This window comes from Asterias amurensis, chromosome 17, assembly GCF_032118995.1.
Source record: "Asterias amurensis chromosome 17, ASM3211899v1".
In the NCBI taxonomy this organism is placed as follows: domain Eukaryota; kingdom Metazoa; phylum Echinodermata; class Asteroidea; order Forcipulatida; family Asteriidae; genus Asterias; species Asterias amurensis.
Genome location: NC_092664.1, coordinates 5,069,899 through 5,088,395, shown reverse-complemented (window position 1 = coordinate 5,088,395; position 18,497 = coordinate 5,069,899). Strand labels below are relative to the sequence as shown.

The 18,497-nt window shown below is 40.6% G+C and overlaps 2 protein-coding genes across 4 annotated transcripts in view; both read left to right on the top strand.

Annotated features, from left to right (window-relative positions):
- The window catches only part of LOC139950085 (muscle M-line assembly protein unc-89-like), a 32,888-nt gene extending 20,551 nt beyond the window's left edge, over positions 1-12,337 (top strand). The window contains exons 8-14 of the mRNA XM_071948716.1: positions 4,213-4,405; positions 5,170-5,420; positions 6,832-6,905; positions 8,147-8,313; positions 9,442-9,504; positions 11,162-11,268; positions 12,089-12,337. Coding sequence (XP_071804817.1) covers positions 4,213-4,405; positions 5,170-5,420; positions 6,832-6,905; positions 8,147-8,313; positions 9,442-9,504; positions 11,162-11,268; positions 12,089-12,337 — 1,104 coding nt within the window. The remainder of the gene's footprint in view (positions 1-4,212; positions 4,406-5,169; positions 5,421-6,831; positions 6,906-8,146; positions 8,314-9,441; positions 9,505-11,161; positions 11,269-12,088) is intronic.
- The window catches only part of LOC139949845 (twitchin-like), a 96,485-nt gene continuing 90,079 nt past the window's right edge, over positions 12,092-18,497 (top strand). For all 3 annotated transcript variants that reach the window (XM_071948392.1, XM_071948391.1, XM_071948390.1), the window contains exon 1: positions 12,092-16,126. In XM_071948392.1, coding sequence (XP_071804493.1) covers positions 12,436-16,126 — 3,691 coding nt within the window. In that variant the 5' untranslated portion in view covers positions 12,092-12,435. The remainder of the gene's footprint in view (positions 16,127-18,497) is intronic.

Below are 18,497 nucleotides of genomic sequence, written 5' to 3'. Positions count from 1 at the left end.
AAACCATACAGACACATTTAGTTAAACCAATATTGTGTTCGACTCAAGTTTACTTAAACCCATGTTTGTTGAAACTAAAACATACAAGTTAAACTAGAATGAATTTAACTCAAGCTCATCTACTACCAAATTTTAGTGTTAAAACAGAACATTCTAGTTATAACCAAGTTAAAACTAGAATTAAGTTTCATCAAAGAGCAAGATCACAATAGTTGACAATTGTCGTCCATTGTGTGATTTTGCCTGGTACCCAGGATGTATTGCATGCTGGATCATCAACTAGTAATAATAATATTCGGTTTTTATATATATAGCGCTTTATACACCATGTCTTGAAGCGCTTGATTGACAAATGGTCGCTGCTTGAACTTGGTCAAAGTTTAGGTAACCAGAGTTTAACTAAATATGGATTTATTACCAGATTCTTCTTAAATAATGTTAACATGGTAAAGGTGTGGTAGTGTATTGAATCAAAGTTTAAATTAACAAGAGTTTAATTAAATTAAATTATTCAATGTTCAGTTTAACCAATATTGTTAAATGTTACTTTTAATGAAGTAATCAGATACAATTAGAATCCTTTAGTAAGTAAATCATTGCACGTAAGTTTATGTGTACTTAGAACATCTGTAAAACTTGAAGCTGTTTGAAGTCCTCTGTGAAACCAGATAGTGGCATCAAAGGCGACATACCATATTAAGTTAGCATACTTAACGTTCCATAATGTCCCATTGGTATCATAGTCTCTGCTCAAGCAGCTGTTATCTTATGTTTTGAAAAGCTATAATGTGTGGAGTGAAATAAGTCATGGAGATATGTGACCCACTTGCATAAACAAGAATGTTAACGCCTTGAGCAAAAGCCAATTCACAGACAGATCCGATATAAACACAGTCATGTGGTTTTGCTAGGGAGAAGAAAAAGACACCAGTCAATATAGCTGTATATTATCTGTAACTGGTACCCTGATGATCATTGCTGAGCCACTGGAATTTTGTTTTGCTCTCAGAAGCATCAGCAGGAATTTGTTTTATTGATTTACCTGAAAAATTTACAAAAGCCTGCATTAAAGCACATTTAGGTCAGCCTTTTGTACTCGTTAAGATTTTTCCTGAAACAAAATTAAAATAATGGGTTGATGTATACAGAGCTCCCAACTCTTCCTGATTCTGCAGAAAATTCACTGAAAATAAACCAATCTTTCCACGTTCTGAGGAACAGATTTGAGGGTCTCTTTGATTATGGAGACCTTCTATTTCGTTGAATGCAACTGAAATTATCTCCTTGATGAGTGTACACGACTGCCCTGGGCCCAATTTCATAAGCACAAAATCGCTTACAGGAGCAGCTAGGGAATTACGTGCTTTACGGCAAGCTTATTTCATAGGTTAGCTGCAAATTTTTGCTTCTGCGTGTGCATACTCCACGTTACTAGGAATTCTATGCTTACAAGGCTAGCACTTGCACATAAGCGGGGAATCGTGATCGTAAACGCAGAATTCGGCAGTAAGCAGAGCCATGCAATTGGTCCCTGATTGCAAGGGGTTATAACATTAATCTACAACTCTCTTCTAAAAGCGCTTAGAGGCTGGCCTGAAGTAGGCTCTATACAAATACGTTTTATTATAATGAATATTGGAAGCCCTGTATCCTGTTTATAACGGACGTCTGACCTGGTCAATTATTTGGACCTGCAGCCGATTTCACGAAATTGCTAGGATCAATCCTATCTCGAGTTAGGACAAGTAACCTGCCTAAATTAGGATGATTTCAATGCGTCCTACGTATTTTGATACGGAACTGAACCCGTCCTAAGTCCTTAGATTGATCCTAAGTTAGGAAGAGTTTGGTGAAATCGACGGCTGGTCAATTATTTAGCAGTCATTCGGTGACAGAGCAACCGCAGAATTTGTTTTCCCTGAAGTGAATTCCTTAAGAGCCCCCCCTTTTTTTTTTATCAATCATGAAATGAGACAATTTCACAAACAGTTTCGTTTCAGCTAGATGATGGTTATTTGATTAACTTGATACTTGAAATTGATTCTCTAAAACTGTTTGTCAATCGAGTTTTTGACATTTTATAACATCCGGAACATCAGTTCAAGTTTTGTGCTCTGATATTGTGCTTCAACTCAAGAAGCAAACACCCATCATTTCCTTTTAGAAGCATTTCTTTCTACCTTAGTCTGATTTCCAAACTTTGGGCTCTCAGAAAAATCAGCAAAATTAATATTGAATTGTAATTTTTTTTAGATTGAACTTGATTTGTGTACACAGAATGCTAATGTTGAGTAGTGTATGTGGATTTTTAGTTGCATACAATTTGTGTAGCATTTTGCTCTGCTATACAAGGGAAATTGTTCAGTGGGACCATCTCCTCAGTCACTTCTATGAGGATGCCACATTATCTTCATCCCCTTACGATGATGATATCCTTACATTCCTATGAATTCAATGATGATGAGAAGCAGAGAGATGACTGGTTTATCCCTACCCTGGGGATGAGGTGGCCAATGCATTCCAGAGATAACTCACATTGCAGGGATGCCAGATGGTTCAACTGGTGTACATGTACATGTACAGTCAAACTCAAGTCTAGCCACACTCATACACTGCAGGCTCTATCATAGTCTTTATTGAAGCCTTTGCCAAGTATAGTGTAATACAAACCAATGTCTAGCCTCACTGAAGGCTTAATGTTAGTCTTCATTCAAGCCACTACTAATTCTTGTTTCAAGGGTTGTAATATACACCAGTGTCTAGCCACACTGCAGGCTCAATCATAGTCTTCATTCGAGCCTTTGCCAAGTATAGTGTACATGTAATACAAACCAATGTCTAGCCATGCTGCAGGCTCAATCATGGTCTTTATTTAAGCCGTTACTAATTCTTGTTTTAAGGGTTGTAATACAAACCAGTGTCTAGCCACACTGCAGGCTCAATCATACTCTTTATTCAAGTCGTTACTAAGTCTAGTCGAAGGGTTGCAACACAGGCTGAATGATAGTCTTCATTCAAGCTGTCTCTTAGTCTAGTGTAAAGTTTAGGGTTGTAATATAAACCAATGTCTAGCCACACTGCTGGCTCAAATGCTCAATCACAGCTTCATTCAAGTCGTTGGAAAGTCTAGTTTTAATAAGGGTTGTAATTTAAACCAATGTCTATGCTGTCCACAATGCAGGGTAAATGATAGTCTTTATTCAAGCTGTTACTAAGTTTATTGTAAAGTTTAGGGTTGTAATACAAACCAGTGTCTAGCCACACTACAGGCCGAATCATAGTCTTCATTCAAGCTGTTACTAAGTCTAGTGTGTTATTGTAATACAAACCAGCAGCAAACTGTGTTGTCACTTGAACCCCTATAGAGGCCATACCCATTCCCTATGCCTGCATGGTCAGTCCGTGACATGCTGCGTGCGATGCTCGACATCTCTAGACTTTGCCAACTTTCGAATCAGAATCCCCACCACTACAATTGCCCTAACTACAACACTGCTTACCAGTTTCAGCCACACTAATGGCTGCATGATAGTCTTCATTCAATTATTACAAAGTTACAAAGTCAAGTGTACAGTTTCAGAAAGAAAAGAGGGAAAAAGAAAATCAATTTTGTTTTACAATCGGACTATTCTGAATAATAGGCCCTTATAGTAAAGAAATAATATAGTTTCAGAGGATGAAATTTTAATAATGTAAAATTATTATTGGTGTAATAATTGATAATTCTACTCAGTATAATAGTATAGAAATATTGACTGCTTCGAGTGCTATGGTTAAAACTACGACTCCCGAGGTGGTCTCCTGAGCGTTCTATTTTCCCGAGGCACAGCCGAGGGAAAACGGAACGGTCCGGGGATCACCAAGGGAGTCATAGTTTTAGCCATAGCACAAGTTAAAGCAGTCAATATTTATTTTATAACACCCAAACAGACTATTTATCATCTTCGTACACGTAACGTTCGTACACGCGTTTCAGATACACAGATGCACAACTGATTGGGTTCGAGGTGGGTAAAAAAGACGTCTGGGTACTGCACGCCGTGTGATAGTCGTCGGACTATCAAACAGCAAACGATGCACTATCACACGGCCGCCGTCTAGTAAAACTAAGACATATCATGTGACGCGCTCTAAACCAATGAAAAGGCAGATTATTTGTAAGGGGTGTTATAATACTCATTATGATCTCTTTTGTTTCAATGAAATGAATAGGTGACATGGTTTTACAACAACAAAGAGTTGAAAGATGCTGGTCGTTACCGCACTCGTACCACCAAGCAGGGAAAGATCTATGTCTTGGTACTCGACATGTCTGGGGTTACCAACCAAGACATGGGGAGCTACCAATTGGTCGCTGAGAATGAGAAAGGAAAAGCTTCATCGACGATTAGTGTCAACTTTGAAGGTAATTTACAATTATTTTCTGTTATATTATTTTTTATCAAGTGCCTGTTCTATTTGAGGAATTCATCTCAATATTTCACTGGTATGCAGATTATTAGGCATTTCTCGCTTACACTGGTAGGGCAGATATTCAGTGCTGGATTTTTTTAGATTAAACTGAAAGAAAACCATCAAGAAACCAAAGGAGTTTCCTGAAGACATTGTATGGTGTCTTGGCCAGTTTAGAGCATTGAGTTCAAATACATTAATTCATTCATTCATTCATTCATTTTGATTAAAAAACCAACTGGAAGCCTGAAGCTGAATAATGTGGCATTACAAGGTAAACATGTTGGTAAAAATTGCACAGATGAAATACATAAAATTGCACCACCACAGGGTACATCTAGGAACATTATAAAAGAAGAAGTTCTGGTGGTTAACTCATCAGAGTGTGGGTTCGAATCCCAGTCATGACACTTGTGTTATCGAGCAAGACTGGGTACCTGCGAGGGTAGAGGTTGATATTGAAAAAGCCTTTGGAGTGCTACGGTTGCCCGGGGCTATATACTCCCTAGGGAGCTGAGAATGATTACAGGAATGTTATTGGCCCAATGACCAGGACACTAATGTTTAGCACATTGCTACGTCAAATGCGCTTTGTAAGAACTACATGTAGTTATTATTAGTTGTTTTTAATATATTCCAGTGATTCAAGATTGACACTCATAAAGATCAACTGCAACTGTAACAATTATCTAACTTTCCTTTTTTTCATTGCTTCAGTGAAAGACAAACGTTTCCCCCGCAAATACGAGCTAGCAACCCAAATCCAGGGAGTCCATATGGATTTTGCTCCTGGAGCATCTGAGATGATTGATCTAGGGCCAGACTTTGGGATGTTGGAGCTTCTGATGCCTGATAAAGAACCCAGTGGTCCCATGGAGATTGAGCTGAGTAGTACAGGACCTGACGTGACTGAGGTGAAAGTAGAGACGGACTCTGGTCTGGTTATCACTGAGCAACTGAAGGATCAGGTGAGTGCATGGTAGACATGTGGGATTATTATATCACTGATGACGAAGAGATGGTGTTCTAGCCAATACATGTAGGCTTGAGACGTTCAGGTTACGTCAACATCAACGACTAAGCTTTATAGAATTGGGACAAGTTTGGATAGAATATTTCGGGCGTTGATCATAACTACACATTTATTCTTTGTCCCCAAAAATGTTTTTTTTTTTGGGGGGCGGCCGTTTCATGACAGCGCAAGAAAATTATTGATAACCAACACGTGCATTAGTGATGTTATGCTAGCGCTGCGGATATCAGTGAAATGGACAATAAACAATGTTGACCTTTAGCACCACAGTACCACAGTGAAAGGTCCTGTTTAAATTTGGGCAACGTCCTTGGTCAAGACAAGTGGCGCCCGAGACCAAGGGCCCTAGTTCGACTTTGTCGTGTGAAAAGGGCTTAAGAAGCAACACTTTAACTTACACAATTGGGACAAACACAGAGACCTGTAGGTCCTCGGTAATTAGCACTCTTGGCTGTCGGTCCAAGACAGATGACCTTCATACTTTTAGGAGGCAATTAAACGAGACATGTACACGTAGGACCAAGACCAAAACAACCAAAACTGAGACATGTAGGTGTTAGCTTGAATAACACTCATGACCTGTGGGTTCAAGTAAGTTAACACTGAGATTTGTAGGTCTGAGACAATACACCGATCCATTAGGCTCCGCCCATGACGCACGTGTTAGCAAGAACACGTGAGCCTCTCCAATGCCATTCTGCACAACTCTGACGCGAGCGCCAAGCATATGCGCACGCATGTCAGACTTTATTTTGTCAGACTTTTGGTTGTGCAATGGGTTGTGGTTGGTCAATACGCAATGAGGTGGAGCTTAATGGATCGGTCTATTAGCACTGAAACCCATCAATCCAAAACAAATTATGAGACTTTGACCAAGACTGAGAGTAAATGTCAAGAGAATAAAGATTGTAATTGTAGCTCAAAAAAATTAGGACAAATACTGTATGAGACCTGTAGATCAAAGGCAAACAATGAGACCTTAGGATGACAGAAATAAAATTCAATATCAGTCTATATCAGTCTATTCATTTTTAAAAAGCGACTGAACCAACCAGCTCTATTGACCAACACACACTGAGACCTCAACCTTGACTGAGCCTAAAAAATGCATCATTGAGACAAACTTGAAGACTGTACCTGACAATGGTGTAAATTTGTGTCACCAACTGTGGGTTTTATGCCCATGGTAACATAGACTTTACTTGATGGACAATGGCACTCATAACATACAGGTCTAAAACTAAGACCGAGACTAAAAAGTGTGACAAGGTCAAGATAATGTATAAAGTAAATGAAGATAAGATAAAGTATAATTCATTTTTTTATTTTTTATTTTTTATTTGTAGGATGTGGAAGATGGCAAGAGTGTTGAGTTCAGATGTAAGGTCAGCGGCAAACCAACCAAGGTCATCTGGTACAGGTAAGTCAACAAGTTTATTTGTTATATACCTCAGTAAAAACTATGAAGTGTTATTGGTCGAGAACCAATGACATGATGTGATACAAAGACAGTTGTTATACCTCAGTAACAAATTGTGAAGTTTGATTGGTCGAGAACCAATCACATGCCGTGCAACAAATACGCATGTACCATGGCTGCACATCGTGGCGGGTAACATGAGTGTTGTTAACCGATGTGCATCAACTTGATCGTTCCCACCGTTGGTCGATTACCAGCGCTTAGTATGAAACGACCACTGGTTAGAGGGAACAGTGAAGATTTGTTTCTTATTCAAACAACTGTTCGTCTGCTTATTACGCTATGCATACTTTGTCGTAATAATGTTTGAAGATGACAACAGAATTTTGAGAAGAGGAATGTTTGGCCTCGCCTCGAGTGCCATTTTCCCCCTCAGGTGTACAAAAAACCACGGACCCCCTTCACAGCGTGTAACAATTGTATAACGTAACCAGGGTTCTCCCCATCCACCAGCTAGTGTACATGTATCTAGTCAATACCTGTGAATCAGGGGTCAATTTCACAAAGCAATGAAATCCATCGCAAGACAAATTGTCAGTATCACCATAGTGATTTACATTGTGACATCACACTTTACTAAGCAACTCTGATTGATTTGAAGTTACGATCAATCTTGGCTCTTTGTGAAATTGAACCAATACACGCATATTTCGGCTGATAGGCAAAAAAGTAAATTTATATTTAAATTTTTAAATTACTAGTTCCACAAAAACCATCAAGACAAAAACCACAAGACCTTTCTCTCTTCCTTGTGGAATACAGCCCCGGGGAGGCCGTAGGACCTTTTTTACTATGTGATTAACCCGGCTTACTTTCTCCCCATGCCCCTATTCCAGGGGGTTCCGGCCACACATTTCAAGAATACCCCATGGTATTACAGCTTTTCCCTAATCAAGAGCAGGGCTGGCTATTCCCCAGGGTATGCCCAATGCTGGGGCAGACTGGGGGGTAAGGCGATCATAGTGTAACAAGGCCGGCCGTTATAATGCTCAAGATTGCACATTAGTAGAAAAGTATAAAACATACCAAAGACCTTGTTTCTATTCAGCACCTTTTGGTCAAACTAATTTTGGTCGCGAAGGCCCCACAGTTTTGCTGTAATATTACCTTCCTTTTGGCATAATTTTTTTGGAAAAATAGAAATGTTAATGATCTGACATTTTGCTTGTTATTCTGTGAAGAGATGGAAAGGAAATCCGACCTTCCACTTCTATCAAGCAGACAAAAGAGGGCGACGTTTACATCTTGCGCATCTTGAAGACCTCAACTAGAGACAGTGGAGATTACTCCATTGTTGCGTTTGGTCCTAAAGGAGAAGCCAAGTCCATTGCAGAACTCTACGTTGATGGTAAGAAATCAATCATCTTTATTTTTTTCTCTGTTAATTATTATTTTCTATACTATTCGAAAGGTGTTAGGGTTTTGTTACCGTTTATTTTTAAATATTGACTTTATACTTCAGTATATGAAATTTGTATATTGTGATTATCATTGCTGCAAATTAGTTCTCGATAAAGTTAGTTAAGGTGTAAATCAATGTAAATTGTTTTCCGTATTTTAAAAGACGATAAAAATCTTAAACTTTTAGTTATTGAACCCAAAGTGTGTTGACATGCTCGAGTGCTGCATACTCACATTTCCTTTCTTTATTGCTCCAGCTTTTTTAATGCATGTTCATTGTTTACTGTAGAAAATGTCATGAAATTTGAATCTGCCTGAGGTTTCAATACAGTTTTCTACAATCTTGCACACATTTTAGATTTAAGAAAGAAACATTCCAGAGTTTGCTTGATAAGTCACCACCTATTGATAGAGTTTTGCTACCAAATTGTATCCCCTTTTGATGTAGCTAGCTTTTCCTTGTGAACTTTTTCTAGGTGCCATCTTGAAACGCTCCCAAAGTTACATTGAGTTGCGTAGCAAACTGACATGTATGTGAACAATTTATTGCTAAATTCTTGCGGTAAAAATGTTCTCTTGAAATTAACACATTCGGTAGTCACGCATATACATGAAACATCTGTGTTTTCAGGACCTAGAAATAAATGTGTATGTGTCTAACAGGGAGTTAGTGCTCTAGCCAATGTAGCTCTATGGACCTTTTGTAAAATGAATAACTGAAGATTTCTTGAGTGTAGAAATCCAGCGTATGAATATAATGAGCGTTTTATCCACGTTCTCCATTAACAGTGGTCCACTGGCCAAGTGCCAGTTAAAACACCAGAGGACCAGGCAAAATTCACTGGTCCGGCTGGCAAGATCGGGTTTAAAAAGCTTCCCTATTTCCTTTGAAATATTGACTAGTGAAAAAGGTTTTGGACTGGTGAGATGCCAAGCAAACTGGTCCTGTTGGCTAGTCACTGAAAACGTTAAGGGCAAACCATGTTTATGTGCCGATATTTAGTCATGGAATTTGTCTCCTGTTTGAAGTTGAGAAGATAGGTTTAAAACTAACCCTAGTAATTTTTATCTGAAGACTACATGCCAACGAAGAAGCCTGAAGATGAACCAATGAAGAGACCTGCTCCGGAACCTGAAGGCAAGATGGCGTCTCATATTTCATTCTTTCATTCCACTCTTCATGACACTTCCATTCCAATCATACATTCAGGATTCATAAGGGGAGACATCCTTCCCCAACCCCTGGATTTCCACTGGTTACTGAAGTGCTATTCACACGACAGCAATTTAATCGGGGTCCCTTGCTTAATTTTAGAATGGTTGTAAAATGTAGCCAAGTTTCACAAGGTTTTGCAGGAGAACTTGGACAGCAGAAAAAATTGTTGTCCTTTCACAAGAGGTGCATTTTGATTCTTTTTTACGACCATATTACAACTCAGCAGGGGGGCCCTTGCTGTGAAAGGGGTTTTACTTTCTCTAAAATGAGCCCATTCCCTACAGATCAGTGGTCACAGCTGTGAGAATATTCACACTGCCAGACAGAGTCAAACTCAGATAACAGGACTGTTACATGTCCAGCTATTCAGCTCATGATATGGACACCCATGATAAACTGTTGTAATCCTCTGATAAGCCAGAATCAGGGTTCTGTTTATCAAACAATCCCTTGACAGAAGAAGAGGCTTACCTACCAGAACTACTGAACTCTTTTGTGTGTGGTAACTGAAACCTGTGGTTTGAGCCCTCCAAAGCTGGGATGAGCCTCTTTTATGCTTAAATATTCATGAGCTGGCAAACCCTTTTGTTGAAAACCATCGGCTCCTACAGAACACTGGTGGATATCCAGTGGTTGGTGAAGGATGTCTCCCCTAATAATATAGAGCACCACCAAGAGTTTTTTACAGGAGAAGTTGTTTTGCAGCAAAGGCAGTCAATATGCTGTGAAAGCTAACACATACGATAATAGAAATGTCAGGCATGAGTGAGGCCAATGAAAGGCACAATTGACCCATTTCACCTGACGTCATCATCAGAAAAATCTTGAATGCGCCATACTGGTGGGTATTTTCACTGTGCGTTTTCATATATAACTCTATGCATAGAGTATGCTGTGCATTATGCAGTGAAGTGCGCATTTTAGGCGACGTGGCGTTAATACACGTAAACCTAACTTGCCCACCAACATGGTGAGCGTGGCACCAGTCGCCGCGTGTGACGCGCGTGCAAGGGGTCAATAGGTACTGTTTTCTGCGCCACAGAAAACAGCTTGTCAAAAATGAGGGTTCAGTTTGGTCAAGGTGAACTGTATCTTTCAATGTATAAATGAGTTTCTCTTATTGAACTAATGCAGGTTCAATATGTTTTAGTGAGGGATTTTGTTTTTCCTGAAGCAGACTCTCTGTGGTGCTCTGTTCTGTGAATCCCTCTAATCCTTAACAGTCATTAAACCATTCAGCTCTTAGTCAATCTGACTTAACTACTCTAACACTTTCTTCCTCCTATGAAAATGAGAGTAATTTGCTAACATAAGAGTTCAAAAGAAGCTTAAATTTGGCAAAATATAAAAGAGTATTGAAACATTTCGTACACAAAAAACAAAAGTTCTGCAGCAATTTATTTTGCCCTAGGAAAATGTTTCTCAAGGATAGTGATCATTTCTCAAATTCAGAATGGTTGGATTTTGTGCAGTTTGTGATTCTATGAGGAAGACACTCAAAGCATTGCTAACAATCTATGGGCTGATTTTAATCTATATTTTAGTTTATAATATTGATTGCATTGATGATTATTCACAGATGTAGTCAACAAAGTACAGAAAGTTGACACATTAGAAGAAGTCCTTATGGAATTTGATGAATCAGGCAAGCATTGCATCATTTTTTTTCTTCCAAAGGAGATCAGTGTAGTCTTAATTCAGTTGAGACAATTACACACACTGCTTGCAAATTACAACAAGCCCAAAGTTCATAATAAAGGAAAGAAATTCTTTCAAGATGTCACATTCTCTGGGTTCACAAAGTTACGTGTAGTCATTTTGAACCAGAAGAGTTGATGAGATTTTAAAGAAATCCCAGCAAAACAACCTGTAAAAACAAAGTTTTACTTGGTGTGCTATTTTTTTCTCTGTGCTGCAATGCAAATGTGTTGCGCTCATGTGAGGGATTGAGTGTAGTACATGCTAATTGCTTAGTATTGTACTGGCTTCAACCTCAACTGTCTGTTACAAATGTGGTACATATGGCATTGGGTGATCCTGTAGAAAGTTAGTTCATTTCAGAGAAACTGATGTGTGTGTAATTGTCTATTGCTGGGCACCAAGCATTAACGTTAGTAATTTCTTTTGTAGTTCACAAAGCACTCTTTCTGTGGAAGGCAGAATTTACTGCAATTTTCCCTAATCATGCTTCACCTAGTGTTGTCTTAGTCCCTGTATGCAATCACAGTAAAGATTACTGTTACAATACAAAGAGGGGACCATACTATTTTGACCACATGGCTGAACCTTGATTTAGGTGTTTTGTTTGTTGAGTTAGTTCACAAGTAATCGTTCAATGCACCACTTTCACTTAGTTGTCTGTCAATCGCTTTTACACTTGTCACAGTTATCTACCTCAAGAATCAACAAATCAATTTTCAAATTTTCAAGGTTGGAAAATAAGACTGAAACACAAAGAATACAAGAATATTTCTCAGTGTATGCATTCACAAATGGCCCTCTACAGATCTTTTTGGCAAAGCTGGAAAACCTGCTAAACGACGTCAAGAACCTGACGAAGATGAACCTGAAGAGGGTAAACCCGGCAAATTTCCCAAACCTGCTCCTAAACCAAAAGACCGCAAAGATGGTGGTCGAGAACAGACAGAGGTCTTACTCGAGATCAAATCGAATGAGACTGAGGTCCAGCCTGGTGAGTTTACTCGAATTGAAGAGACCAGACATGTCCAACGAGACCAACCGGAGGTCTTACTAGAGTTCGGATCAGATGAGTTGGAGGTCCAACCTGGCAAATTTACCAAAACAGAAGAGAGCAAACCTGGCAAACGAGAACAAACAGAGGTCTTCCTAGAGATGAGATCGAATGAGATGGAGGTCCAGCCGGGCACATTTACCAGAATTGAAGAGACCAGACACGTCCAGCGAGACCAACCAGAGGTCTTCCTAGAAATCAGACCAGATGAGACAGAGATTGAACCTGGCCAATTTACCAGAATTGAAGAGACCAGACATGTCCAACGAGGCCAACCCGAGGTCTTACTGGAGTTCGGATCAGATGAGATGGAGGTCCAGCCTGGCAAATTTACCAGGATTGAAGAGACCAGACACGTCCAGCGAGGCCAACCCGAGACTTTACTGGAGTTCGGATCCGATGAATTTGAGGTCCAGCCAGGCAAATTTACTAGAATTGAAGAGACCCGACACGTCCAACGCGACCAACCAGAGGTCTTCCTTGAATTCAAACCAGATGAGATGGAGATTCAACCTGGCAAATATACTAGAATTGAAGAGACCAGACACGACCAGCGAGGCCAACCCGAGACTTTACTGGAGTTCGGATCTGATGAGTTTGAGGTCCAGCCAGGCAAATTTACCAGAATTGAAGAGACCCGACACGTCCAGCGCGACCAACCAGAGGTCTTCCTCGAATTCAAACCAGATGAGATGGAGATTCAACCTGGCAAATATACCAGAATTGAAGAGACCAGACACGTCCAGCGAGGCCAACCCGAGACCTTACTGGAGTTCGGAACCGATGAGTTTGAGGTCCAGCCAGGCAAATTTACCAGAATTGAAGAGACCCGACACGTCCAACGCGACCAACCAGAGGTCTTCCTAGAAATCAAACCAGATGAGATGGAGATTCAACCTAGCAAATATACCAGAATTGAAGAGACCAGACATGTCCATCGAGGCCAACCTGAGGTCTTACTGGAGTACGGATCAGATGAGATGGAGGTCCAGCCGAGCAAATTTACCAGAATTGAAGAGACCAGACATGTCCAAAGAGACCAACCCGAGGTCTTACTGGAGTTCGGATCAGATGAGATGGAGGTCCAACCTGGCAAGTTTACCAGACCAGAAGAGAGCAGACCTGGCAAACGAGAACAAACAGAGGTACTACTTGAGATCAGATCAGATGAGATGGAGATCAAACCAGGAAAGTTTCAAAAACTTCAGCAGACAAGGACAGCTGAAGAATCAGGAAGACTGGGGCAAGTTGAACTTGAACTGGAAGTTAAACCAGAAGAGGACAGACCTGGGAAGTTTGGAAAACCACAATTCAAACCAAAGGATGAAAAACTTAGCAAACTGGAACCTGAAGAAATCAAGCAAACAGAGGTCAAACCAGAGGAGGTAAAGCCTGGGAAGTTCGCAAAACCTCAGCTCAAACCTAAGGAAGAAAAACCTGACAAGCCAGAAGAAGTGGAGCTTGTTTTAGAAGTCACACCAGAGGAGGTAAAACCAGGAAAGTTTGCAAAACCTGAGCTCAAACCGAAAGATGGAAAACCAGACAAACCCAAACCAGAGGAAATCAAGCCAACAGAGGTCAAACCAGAGGAGGTAAAACCAGGGAAGTTTGCAAAACCTGAGCTCAAACCGAAAGATGGAAAACCAGACAAACCCAAACCAGAGGAAATCAAGCCAACAGAGGTCAAACCCTTGGAGGTAAAACCAGGGAAGTTTGCAAAACCTGAGCTAAAACCGAAAGATGGAAAACCAGACAAACCCAAACCAGAGGAAATCAAGCCAACAGAGGTCAAAGCAGAGGAGGTAAAACCAGGGAAGTTTGCAAAACCTGAGCTAAAACCGAAAAATGAAAAACCAGGCAAACCAGAACCGGCAGAGAAGGTGAAACCTGATAAATTTGCCAAACACGCTCCAGAACCAGAAGAAAAAACCCCTGGTAGATTTGCTAAGCCTCAACTGAAACCTAAAGACGACAAACCCAGCAAGCCCGTCCCAGAACCAGTGGAAGTTAAACCTGTCGAGGTTACACCAGAGGAAGTCAAGCCTGGAAAGTTTGCTAGACCTCAACTGAAACCAAAAGATGAAAAACCCAAGCCAGATGAGGTGAAGCCTGACAAGTTTGTTAAACCAGTCCCAGAGCCAGAAGTCAAACCGGGTAGATTTGCCAAGCCCCAAGAAGCTAAGCCAGAGGAAGTCAAGCCTGGAAAATTTGCAAAACCAGAACCAGAAGAAGTAAAACCTGGCAGATTCCCTAAGCCTCAGCTCAAACCAAAATATGAGAAACCTAAACCGGAAGAGGTGAAGCCTGACAAGTTTGCTAAACCAATCCCAGAACCAGAAGCCAAACCTGGTAGATTTGCCAAGCCCCAACTACAACCAAAGGATGAGAAGCCAAACAAGCCACAAGAGCCGGAACAGGTCAAACCAAAAGCTGCTAAACCAGAGGAAGTTAAGCCTAGCAAGTTTGCCAAGCCAGCTCCAGAACCAGAAGAAAAAAAACCAGGCAGATTTGCTAAGCCTCAGCTGAAACCTAAAGATGACAAACCCAGCAAACCCGTCCTAGAACCAGTGGAAGTTAAACCTGTAGAAGTCAAACCAGAGGAGGTCAAGCCTGGAAAGTTCGCAAAGCCTCAGCTGAAACCAAAAGATGAAAAACCTAAACCGGAAGAGATGAAGCCTGACAAGTTTGCTAAACCAGTCCCAGAACCAGAAGTCAAACCTAGTATATTTGCCAAGCCCAAAGATGCTAAGCCAGAGGAAGTCAAGCCTGGAAAGTTTGCAAAACCAGAACCAGAGGAAGTAAAACCTGGCAGATTCCCTAAGCCTCAGCTCAAACCAAAAGATGAAAAACCCAAACCGGAAGAGGTGAAGCCTGACAAGTTTGCTAAACCAGTCCCAGAACCAGAAGTCAAACCGGGTAGATTTGCCAAGCCTCAAGACGCTAAGCCAGAGGAAGTCAAGCCTGGAAAGTTTGCAAAACCAGAAACAGAAGAAGCCAAACCTGGCAGATTCCCTAAGCCTCAGCTCAAACCAAAAGATGAAAAACCCAAACCAGAAGAGATGAAGCCTGACAAGTTTGCTAAACCAGTCCCAGAACCAGAAGTCAAACCGGGTAGATTTGCCAAGCCTCAAGATGCTAAGCCAGAGGAAGTCAAGCCTGGAAAGTTTGCAAAACCAGAACCAGAAGAAGCCAAACCTGGCAGATTCCCTAAGCCTCAGCTCAAACCAAAAAATGAAAAACCTAAACCGGAAGAGGTGAAGCCTGACAAGTTTGCTAAACCAGTCCCAGAACCAGAAGTCAAACCTGGTAGATTTGCCAAGCCCAAAGATGCTAAGCCAGAGGAAGTCAAGCCTGGAAAATTTGCAAAACCAGAACCAGAAGAAGTAAAACCTGGCAAATTTGCCAAGCCTCAGCTCAAACCAAAAGATGAGAAACCTAAACCAGAAGAGGTGAAACCTGACAAGTTTGCTAAACCAGTCCCAGAACCAGAAGTCAAAGCGGGTAGATTTGCCAAGCCCCAACTACAACCAAAAGATGAGAAGCCAGGCAAGTCACAAGAGCCAGAACGTGTCAAACCAAAGGATGCTAAGCCAGAGGAAGTTAAGCCTGGAAAGTTTGCAAAACCAGAACCAGAAGAAGCCAAACCTGGCAGATTCGCCAAGCCTCAGCTCAAACCAAAAGATGAAAAGCCCAAGCCACAAGAGCCGGAACAAGCCAAGGTTAAGCCAGAGGATTTAAAACCTGATAAGTTCGCCAAGCCAACCCCTGAAAAGATCAAACCTGAGGAAAAAGGCAAGCAGGATCAAGTTTATAGGTCACGGCATGGATGTTACAAACTTGCTTGGCAATGGCAACTTTTGTTCCGGATGCTTCTTTCCATGCATTTCTTACTTTTCTAGCCTTGTGTATTCTGTTTAATTTCTTGTCATTTTTATTTTGAGGCTGGTAGCATGTTGTCTGATTCTTGTTAAATGCCAGTGAATGTTGAATGTTGAAATGCATCAAAAGCAATACATCAAGACTTAATGGTCTAAGTACTTTTGAGTCAATCTGCCTTTATTATTGTTATTATTTTTTTACTTTTCCACTTCTCTTTGGTTATTTTGTTGTTTCTAAATGTTCAAGAGCTGCCGGCAATATATGACCCTAATGTGAGCAATACAGGTCATTCTTTTCTGACCTTAAATGACCTTGCATTGACCTGGCTAGATTCTTGACCAATGGAAATTACCTTTCTAAACAACATCCAATAAGCCTCTTGCCTGTCCCCCAACCTAATCTGTTTTGTTGTTGAAAAATTCATACAAGTAATTGAATGACTCATCTTTTTGTTGCAATTACTTCATTTTTCTTTTCAAGCAAGTTGCACACTCTGGATGATTAATCTTTTTCTTACAGAAACAATTGAGCATGATGTATTGTTTTAATGTCAAACTTTTTATTTCAGAAATGCTGATGACTTTATCATGCTCAAAATATTAGCTTGGATATAAAATGCATTGTTAACATGGTACATTGCTGTTCTGAGCAGTATCTTTTTTGCAGCTTTTAAGTTGAATTAATTATTGCGCCGCTTCTAATTGAGGAAGCCAGCTACCCTCCCAGCATCCAGCCTTCCTACCATCCAATCAAGTGCCTACCCAACCAACCGACCAATCAGCAACTAATCAATGAACATCCACACTCTTCATCTATCAACCATCCAGTACTCAAACCGACAAACCTCCACACTCTTCATCTATCAACCATCCAGTACTCAAACCAACAAACATCCACACTCTTCATCTATCAACCATCCAGTACTCAAACCAACAAACATCCACACTCTTCATCTATCAACCATCCAGTACTCAAACCAACAAATATCCACACTCTTCATCTATCAACCATCCAGTACTCAAACCAACAAACATCCACACTCTTCATCCAGCAACCATCCAGTACTCAAACCAACAAACATCCACACTCTTCATCTATCAACCATCCAGTACTCAAACCAACAAATATCCACACTCTTCATCTATCAACCATCCAGTACTCAGACCAACAAACATCCACACTCTTCATCTATCAACCATCCAGTACTCAAACCAACAAACATCCACACTTATCATCTATCAACCATCCAGTACTCAAACCAACAAACATCAACACTCTTCATCTATCAGCCATCCAGTACTCAAACCAACAAACATCCACACTCTTCATCTATCAACCATCCAGTACTCAAACCAACAAACATCCACACTCTTCATCCAGCAACCATCCAGTACTCAAACCAACAAACATCCGCACTCTTCATCTATCAACCATCCAGTACCTAGTTCATTTAGAATCAACTGTCTTTGAATCACAAATTCACACATTGCGCCAATCAAATTTCAACATCAACATTACTTACTCACAGATCAAATTAACAATCATACCCTGTGCCTCCCAATCAATAATCAATGATGAGTTCTAACCCTGTGCCTCCCAAATCAAACATAAAAAACCCTTGCCTCTCGGTCAATAATCCACAACAATTCACAATCCACAATCCACACTTCCCAATCAACAATCTACAATCAACTATCCAATCCTCATACTTCCTGATCCACAATCCACAATCAATTAATATTTGGTTTGCGGTAACACCATGGGTGCACCTACTTGGGTATATTATGTTCTTTTGAAAACTTGTCTGGCTTTTTTTATAAACGCGGAGTAGATTTTCAGAATTTGGGAGATTTAATCTATCTGGGCCCAATTTCATGGCTCTGCTAACCACCAACTTCTGCGCTTACGATCACGATTCCCCGCTTACGTGCAAGCGCCGAATTTCTGCGCTAGCCTTGTAAGCGTAGAATGACTAGTAACGTGGAGTACGCAAGTGCAGACGTCAAAATTCACCGCTAACCCGTGAAATATGCTTGCCGTAAGCACAGAATTCCCTGCTTCCGTAAGCGCCGATTCAATGCTTACGGTAAGCAGAGCCATGAACTTGGGCCCTGGTAGGTATGCATGGTGTTAATACCGTAAACCAACATTATATTGATATTCATTTCTTTTTTACCCATACACCGATGTGTGTTAGCACTGTATACTCAGTACTTTCCCAAGTCCTGTGGAAAAATATCACAGGCATTTTCGGGTGGGATTTGAACCCACGACCCTTGCAATT